Below are 9,101 nucleotides of genomic sequence, written 5' to 3'. Positions count from 1 at the left end.
CCTTTTTCCGTCCATATCGAGACTTCAGCAAATATACCAGACTGATTGTTCGTATTCTCTTGTTTCAGCTCGCACACATTCAATATCGAGATATATCAGGAGCTCAGGATATATTTATATTCAAACATTTTACATTCACAAGCGAAATGTTCTGAGGTTTCTACGGCATGGAACATACCATGTAGTAGTGAGGGGAGGGTCACACTTTTGTCAGTCACTAAAGGTGGGGGGTCAGGAGTTTTTTTCGTTAAAACGCAAGGGAGGACCAACACTTTTTTCGGAAGATAATATCAAAATTCCACAGCCCCCCCAAGAAAAAACGTACTTTTCCCAAACGCTGTGTGGCGCAACAATAGGCCTTTTCTCGGCCATAATCGGTCTCAAACACTAGCACTTAAACTGTGAGAAACACATGTACCGTTGGAGAGCGTTTGAAAGCGTTTGGTCAGAGCTGTTAAGGAAGGATCAAAGCGGCCATCCAAATCTTTGAAAGGATTCAAACTACGACCTACATCAAATTTGACCTTCTCGAAAACCGGTCTCAAACTACATACTGAAAAACAGCGATTGCGTTTGTCCTTGAGAACCGTATGATACGCGACAAATACGCACAAAAACTACTTTTACACATGTAGAATAAATCAAATTACATTTACCTATGGTGAAAGGAAAAAGGAACGGCCTAACTTTTACTGAATGTTCAGTCAAAATCTGCCGATTTCTTCTGTTTTCACCGCCATATTGAAAATGAAGCTACCACAATGCAATGCAATCGGAGTGCGCGCACCGCCTGGTTGACCATTAAGGCTCTTTATCAATCCTACAGTACAGGAAATGAATTAATCATCATGATGCTAAATATTGGAATGTTATTAAAATGGTACACCTTGTAAGTCATTTAAAGCCATTTCAGAAGATATTCGGCGACAGGCGACAGATTGAATTTACGTCACTTAGTTTGTTCCACATTCAGCAAGGCGAAAAAGATGTGAAAACACAGTCCCAATAAGGAAAAACGAGTAAGGTACACAGTCCTTCCCATTCTAGAATTGTCGTTCTGGGCAGTCCGGGTTTTCCGTGACAGTCTTCAAGCGAGCATTCATACAAAAGAAGAACAAGGCAGGCAACGTTGAATGGCACCGTTCACCACATGCTAGAATTTTCACACTGGCAGTTGATTCCTTGAACTGTGTCTCCGCTATGAAAGAGTTACTATAGTTATATTAAACGTAATCCTTGTAGTTTTTATTACAAAGGTGGTAATGAAGGATTTGATCGCACTTTTGCGTAAAAAGACAACCCCTCTTTTCCACTGGATAATCGATTACGCACTTCAACTGACAGAAATCGGCAAACAAAAGAGGACCGAAATAAATACTCCGGCGCCCCGTGATCGAGAGATTATGACGGGAAACATAAAGCGACCGCCCCTCGAGCAACTCTTGCGCTTACTCTCCAAACTTCATACGTGCATCCATAACTCGATATACGCGCGCTACGTATGGACCAATTTTTTAGTAGAGTAAGCCCAGATAATAGCGAGGTTACTGAAAGTTGTCGAGATGGTGGACGAAGGATGAGTATTCGCCAAAATGCTGAAGAATTGCAAGATATGCTGAATGAGTTAAACAGTTAGTGGGATGTAATCCTGGACTTTTGAACAGCGTCGGCAATGCTGTCAATGTACGCATTGACAACTTACACTGGATCTTGGACATTTCCTCCCGCTGATCTGAAGTCCTGTTTTTCTCTGCTCCTATCAAGCGCAAACATGGCTATTAGCCTGTAAGAACTAGACTAGAATACCGAGCAAAAAAAAATTCAAGTTATCGCTGCCTCATTAAGATGGGAGAATTACACAATTGGATTACGTGAATTTCAGTATGTGCTGTTATAGATTACCTGTAGTTCCTCCTTTGGGGCGAAGTCCTTCGCGCGGGTCAGAAAAGAAAATTAGAGCTGAAAAAAACAAAAAAAAAAAAAAGAAAGAAAGAAAGAAAGAAATAGAAAAAAGATGTCAGCGTGCCGCCGGAAGCTCTCAGGGTGAGGCACTAACATTAATTTTTTCTTCTCTAATTTTTTTCGTGCTGTTATCGTCGGCTACGCTAAATGAAATCCTGTAGTTTGGTCCTAAAATGTTCACACAGGTTTGAATAGCTTAAGCTCTCGAAACTCAAACAAAAGAAAACAAACCATTTTTTTTTTTAAATACAATATTCTTATACAATATTCGATACGTTTTGTTCACTTCTTTTGTCCCGAGACACAAACATTTGCAAGATTTTAGCTAGGTGAGATGTTTAGAGTATCAGTCGGTGTGCTTTAAAAGCTCTTTCCTATTATATTTTCTTTTTAAAATGGTTTAAGTCTAAGATTCATGGAGCCATTAATGTGGAACGGTCGGAGTTTGTTTAACAGACTAATTTGCATAATTCTCCTGTCACGTCAGCAAAATCTCCAAAAGTTTGAAGTCACTACGGCGAAGGAAATTAATAAGTGCAAGATGGTATGATATTTCTATGCATTTGAACATCTTATTTGAAGAAATCAACCGAAGTTTTTAATGGTCTGGACTGGACTTGAGAAATATCACTCACTCAAGAAAGAGTATTTTAAACCAATTTCAGAAAGCTGTTTTAACGGGTAAAATAAATTATGACGAACCTCTGAATAAAAACATGTCAAATTTGAAATGCTTTCCAAACTCACTAGATATCACACAATTTAGGAATGCAAACGACTTCTTGCTACATGTAGTGTGTTAGTGTGTTATGATGAGCGAGCATGTCAACTCACAGGCGGCCCAAGCTCACGTCTCGAGAAAAAGCAAATCATCAATTCATGAAAGCGTCACGCATTGTGTGACTCGGTGCTAAGTTACGAGAGCTGAACCGTTGAGAATTTGAACACGTTGTAAGGTCGGGGTTGGATGCCGAATAATGGACCTCGATCACTCATTATTCTTGGTTTTTTTTTTTTTTTTTTGGATTATTCATTATTCTTTTCTAAATTTTGTTTGGTTTTCATTCTTCCCTATTTCTTAAACGTAAGCAAGATTTTTCTTATGAGATCCTCGCAGCTAAGAACACTACTGAAACGAGTAGTTGTAAATAGGACCTGAAAAAAATTCAGGCCCGTACGGGATTTGAACCCATGACCTCTGCGATACGTGAGTTGTTGTTGTGAGTCCCCTGGAGTATACATGGAGACAACAAGTCGAAAATCTCAAGAACACACACTGGACAATTCTTAGTCTTACGTGATTTTTTCTTTTAAAGAAAGTACCTGTCGACTGATGAGGAAGAACTGTTTTTTTTGTTACCACGAAGCACAGCAGGCACAAAATTTAGTCCCACACTTTTGATCACTCCCGACAAAATAACGTTGACATTTGCCGATTCTCTGTTTCTCGGTAGTGTTAACAGGGGAACCGCACCAACGGTTAAGCATGGTACGCAAAAGCTGAAGACCGAAGACCGAAGACCGAAGACCGAAGGCCGAAGACCGAAGACCGAAGGCCGAAGACCGAAGACCGAAGGCCGAAGACCGAAGGCCGAAGACCGATTGGATTTGTGGCCGCCCGGTCATTTTGAGCTTGGATTTTTCGCCTCTCGGATCGGGCGTTTGGAAATGGAGTTTTAAGCCTTAGGCTTTTCTTATGTACGTTGAAAACTTAAAATGGGCTCTTTTCATCAAAGTAAGCGGTCAGATAACAAGCGATACGCTGTGAAAGTAAGGTGAGGTATTTTTATTGAGAATTTGACGTATTGTTTTATTCCTTAGAGCGGTCGTAAATATTCCCATACAAACTCTTATAATTCCGCCTGATATACGATCACCTCACAGCTGGAGCTTGGGCTGCCTGTGCGCAATTCAAACGTCAAACGATTCCATAACAGTACATTTGACAGAAAACCTGTCAAGCTGTAAAGTTGTCTTACAACTCGAAACACTTCTGGCCAGAAGTTTCGCCGGGAGACTTTTTGCGTCTCTTGTAGTTTACTTTGCACGTTGTTGATTTCACTTAAAAAAAAAAAGCTTCAAATAAGAAAGCGGTATTTATTATTCCATTGGCATGACTACTTTATTCATTATTCCAAGGTTTTCGAACCCAATTATTCATTATTTACTTTCAACTTAAACCCGTCATTCATTATTCATTATTCAGCTTCCACCCCCGGTAAGAAATAGTATTGGAAACAAAATTTGGTCGATTTACAGCGATAAATATTTCAAAATATGAACATTTTACACGTAAAATCAATACTTACTGACATCCTGTGTGTCCGTTGTAGTTTCTGGCGATTTCTGCCGTTTTAAGCTTGCTTTTCCATCACTGCTATTTCTGTTATAAGACTACGTTTGATTTTCTTCAGCTTTGTGTAAATTATGCAAATTACTATCGCAGATCATCGATGTGCTGTCGTTTGAAAATTGCTCGAATAGTTAAAAATACCCTAAAAAAAATCTTTTCACTGATCTGAGCAGGGATTTGATTTCTAATTTTCAAGAAATTATCATTCAAGCCATCAGATATGATGCAGTAAGTGTGCAAAATAAAATGACGAATGAGTTTTCAAAGTCACTACGGTTTTATCAACTGAATCAATAATGCCAATTGGCCCCAGAGTTGTGAGGCTGACGTTTCGAGCGTTTGATAACCTCCCGTCAGATCGGAACTATTCACTTTGACAAAGGGCTGTCGCTTGAAACTTCAGCTTCAGAATTAATTTCTCTACGGTGGCTATTTTTTATTATCAACTTAGTTGATAAGTAGAGAATAATACATGGGGGCGCGTAGATATGGAATTTCTCTTTGAGTGTTTAACTCGATGAATTATTTTGTTTATCATATGAACAAAATAGCCTTTTACTGAAAGAAAAGCCGAATTTATTAATGAATGAAAATATATGAATCGACAATCCCCGAATAACAATCGTAGAGTGCGTTAGCGCCAACGCTTAAGATGGAAAATGCGTTGACTCATGATTATAAAAACAACAATGGTCGTAATTTTCAATTTACAAAATTCTCATTTATTGAGTTTGTCCTTACTGACAGAAGAATTCTTTCAGGTAAGCAGCCAAAATCGGCCTGTGGCAAATCTTCCAGTTGTCGATTTTCATTCTCAGCCGGATGAAATGCTAACACTAAAGCCACTGAATACATAACTTTCAGTTTTTCTTTTAGTATATTGGTTTTCTTCCCTTTCTAGGAAAATTTGAACCTCACTGTCTGTCAACGATACGGAATTTTTAGTGTTTTAGCCGCCATAGTTCGAGAAAGCTCCGAAAAACAACTTGTATGTAGAATCGTGAGGGCTTTGCCGTTCATTCACCAACCTGACCGAGTGGCGCCAAAGGCGAGTGACGTGTCAGTAGCTGATTGGCTATATCAACACAAGTGAAAAAATACGATATTTTTTCACGTGTGCTGTTACGGCTTTTCCTAGGCCCGGAAATCCCTATATAACACCGTAGTTTATGTCATAAAATCAAATTCTCTTGTGATAACCCTACCAACGCAGTACTACAATTGATTTGGAAACTTACCCCCCTTATTCATTTCCTTAAAAGTCAGGCTATATGCATTGTTTGCAAAGTATCAAACGCTATGGATGACAAGAATTTTTTAAACAAATCCTTGTTTCCTTGACACCGTAATCACCACTTTAAGTTCGTCTCTGCAGTAACTTTTTTAGCATAAAATTCCACGTCAGCAATTAATTGGAGATTTCGTGCTTTGAAGTGAGTTGGTCCTAAACTCTCCGCCGTACGTAAAAGACATGCCAGGCCGAAGAAAGTACCGGGCAAGCCCAGCCGGTTTTTCCAAATTTCTAAGGTAAATCAAGATATCCGGAAGGTCGAGCATGCGATTGATTAATATATGATTGACTGCTTTGTTCAACTGAACGCCCCACCGGTATATCTAAGTTTCTGGAGTAAATTATGATAAATGAAGAGCAAACAAACGATTGAACGATGTAGAATTCAGTGCTTATTTCAAGCGCATCGTAATCTTCGTTCGTGGAAAATCATAAACTCACTACTTTAAGCGCCGTTCAAACGGTCATGATAATTGATGATGGTTTCAACTATCACGCGCATTCGAACACGAACCATAAGGCACTATGATCGACTATCGTCGATTACCGTCAACTATCATGCAGTGTCGACATGATAGTGTATGATAGCGGAGCTCGCAGAGCGTAGCCCCATAATTATACAAAATAGTAGTAACCCATCAAGCCGAAAAAATTTGGATGTACGACCGTACGACCGTACAAGGTGTATACTTTAAACATGCGTGGTCAACTGTACCGCGGGCACGCCAACGGCACGGCTTTGTCCAGTAGTCCAGTGGTCAGTGCACTGGGCTCCGAGTCGGATGACCCGGGTTCTAGTCCTGGCCAAGGCAAGGCGTTTTGCCCTTGAGACGTGCGGGAAAAAAAATGCGAGCTACGCTTTTAGGCTTGGCTTAATCTATATATTAGTTTTTCGGTAAGCAGTTTTGCCAAAAACGGACTTAAACCGAAATGACAAATGGGAACTAATGACGTCAAAATTTCTAAAAATGTCTCTTGGTTTATACTTATCATCTCCTGGTAGGCTTGAGTCTCTTCTACTCAAAACTCGTCGACTGAAATTTCAAAATGCCACCGAAATTGCAGACCTTAGCGATCTCAATGGAAATCTCATCACGTAATTTTGTCATTTTGTCAAAAATCGTCAACAATAATGATGAACCGTCTGAACGCGAACGTAAAAGTCAATGATAGCCAGAGATTATACAATCTATTAAAAACATATCACCTATATAGTGAACCTTTTGAACAGGGTTTTAATGTTTATGAGAATTGCCAAAATTCGGCAAAGAGCGATTTCTTTTTGAACACGCAATTAAATCATTCCGCTACTTTTTCTTTCTGATTAGTATCGATAGGATTGCTTTTCCAATAAACTCTCATGCTAATAACTATTTCATCTGATCAAGTCTGAACAGAACTCGCAGAATCAACCAGTTTGTGGTTTCTTGATTGGTTACAAGTTGGTAGATAGCCTTGAGAACATTTTCTTCGGCCTACAGATTTCGCCAATGGCGCTTGTAGGCCCCACATTCTCATTCTCTCAAACTATACGTTAAATGCTCTTCTTTCTCACAATCCAAGTTTATTCTGAAATCTGAAGTTTGGGTTTTTTAAAGTTTTTTGGGGGGTTAATTTGGCTGTATAGAAATACCACGACCGCCCATGACGTGTTGGTGCAGATAGACGAAGTAACCTCTTTAGGATCAACAACAATTGTTCTGAGGATGACTTATATATGAACTATTCTTTTGTTTCAGTTGTCAAGGAAATCGTTTCTGTATCCTGATTGTTCTTTGTCTCTTCGTTGTTATCTTGGTTTGTGTGCAAATGAGGCTTCTGACTGGAATATACAAGGGGATATTGGTGGAGAAGTTCTATAAAAATGATCAAGAGCTGAGCCAGAAAAAGGGCTCTTTACATACAAGAGGAATGCGAGACCAACACGAAGTGAAGAAGCGACTGAATGTGATAATTCTGACCCATATGAGTTCCGGTTCATCTTTCACCGGGAACATTTTCAATTTGCATCCAGATGTGTTCTATCTTTACGAACCCCTTCACGATTTAAGAAAGGTTGAATATGAAGAAGACTGGATTCCGTTGAACAAAACCATGAACGATGCGTACAAAATTGACTTTTCCAATTTGCTTCGGGACCTTTTCACGTGTGAGTTTAAGGAAGAAACAACTCTGAGGAGAATTTTTGCTGAATTTTTGAATGTGCCAAAGCGTATTGCATTTATGTATTGGCGCTTATTGAACTCAGAAAACACAAATGAAACGGTCAGGAAAACTTGCTTAACAAAACATATAACAGCAGCAAAAATCATGCAGACAAGGCTGCCACGTGAAATCGGAATACAAGAACTACAGAACTTCTGTGGTTCCAGTGGTATGAAGTTCAACTGTTTGTTTATCCACCTCGTGAGAGATCCCCGCGCAATGCTCTCTTCGTTATTGAGGCGTAAATTTTTTATTCGGGATTCCAGAAATTTGATGTTTTCATCAAGAAACTTGACTTCAGCGGCTGCGGAATTTGTTAAGAAAAATGCGCAATTATTATGCTCGCAGGTTGCTGACAATTTAAATTATGTCAAGCAAAACTGGTATAACTTTTACGACCGTTACACGATCTTGCGTTATGAAGATATCCTCACGGATCCTTTATTCGCAACGAAGAAGTTGTATAATTTTGTTGGTCTTCCAATGGTTGAATCTATCTACAAGTGGATCGTGGGAGGTAAACAATTTGTTAACACGACTGGTTCCCAGTTCTCACAGAAGATTGTAACTAGAATTGATCACTGGAGGTCGGAACTAGATCCCTCTCTGGTATATTTATTCGAGGAGGCCTGTAAACCTCTAATGAAACTAATGGGATATATTTCTATAAATGACCTTGATCAAGCTGAGCAGAAGGACAGTCAGTTGTTAATTACTGAAGAAATACCAGTTTTGGAGGAGTTGCCATTTAGGAAATATTGAAGATATATTGCAGGGAATCAATAAAATTTGAAATAAAGCACTGTGTGGCTGTCACAATGGGTGCCGTAAAGAGAGGAAGAAGTGCGAGATTTATCCCCCTGCATACCCCGCCCCTAGGCCTATTTCAATCTAGTTTTAGCACATCCTATGATACTCCTCGTAAATTCTTGCTTTGGAGAACGGAACGAAGTCCGGCGATGGGGTGAAAAGGAGTATTAGGGGTATTTTATTGATAATAATATTTGTAACGCTTCTTATCCTTGATAATCATTTTATTCAATCATCAATGCGTCAGTTTTTTTTCCTTATTTCTAAAGTAATAAGCTGCTCTGTTCATTTCATGACGTTACCTAAAAATGTAAGAATATAACTAGATTTAGTGATTTCAGTTCTTCATTGCAAGATGAACGTGGCAGTAAATTTTTAAAATGAAGTTCCACTCAAAACTGCTCTATAGAAAGGCTTAAAATCTTCGCCTCGACCCAGCTTAATCCGAGTAAAACAATACAGTAGCTGTTCAGCAACGAA

The 9,101-nt window shown here is 39.2% G+C and overlaps 1 protein-coding gene across 2 annotated transcripts; it reads left to right on the top strand.

The window, feature by feature from the left end:
- Window positions 1-3,108: 3,108 nt before the first annotated feature.
- Window positions 3,109-8,685, top strand: LOC131794588 (carbohydrate sulfotransferase 4-like). 2 transcript variants are annotated; one of them, XM_066174739.1, is made up of 2 exons: window positions 3,109-3,737; window positions 7,346-8,685. In XM_066174739.1, the coding sequence occupies exons 1-2, from the start codon at window positions 3,679-3,681 to the stop codon at window positions 8,571-8,573; spliced, it is 1,287 nt and encodes a 428-aa protein (XP_066030836.1). In that variant the 5' UTR covers window positions 3,109-3,678; the 3' UTR covers window positions 8,574-8,685. The 2 variants fall into 2 exon arrangements, with proteins under 2 accessions (XP_066030836.1, XP_058968094.2); XM_059112111.2 differs by lacking the exon at window positions 3,109-3,737 and adding an exon at window positions 5,708-5,842.
- The last annotated feature ends 416 nt before the right edge of the window (window positions 8,686-9,101 follow it).

This window comes from Pocillopora verrucosa, chromosome 11 (assembly GCF_036669915.1).
Source record: "Pocillopora verrucosa isolate sample1 chromosome 11, ASM3666991v2, whole genome shotgun sequence".
Classification (NCBI taxonomy): domain Eukaryota; kingdom Metazoa; phylum Cnidaria; class Anthozoa; order Scleractinia; family Pocilloporidae; genus Pocillopora; species Pocillopora verrucosa.
This window is presented reverse-complemented; position numbering and strand designations above follow the sequence as displayed.

Coding starts and splice junctions, on each gene's coding strand:
- LOC131794588 (XM_066174739.1), top strand. CDS start 3,679: ATGGGCTCTTTTCATCAAAGTAAGCGGTCAGATAACAAGCGATACGCT. Junction 3,738..7,345: donor CGATACGCTGTGAAAGTAAG/GTGAGGTATTTT, acceptor CTTTTGTTTCAG/TTGTCAAGGAAATCGTTTCT.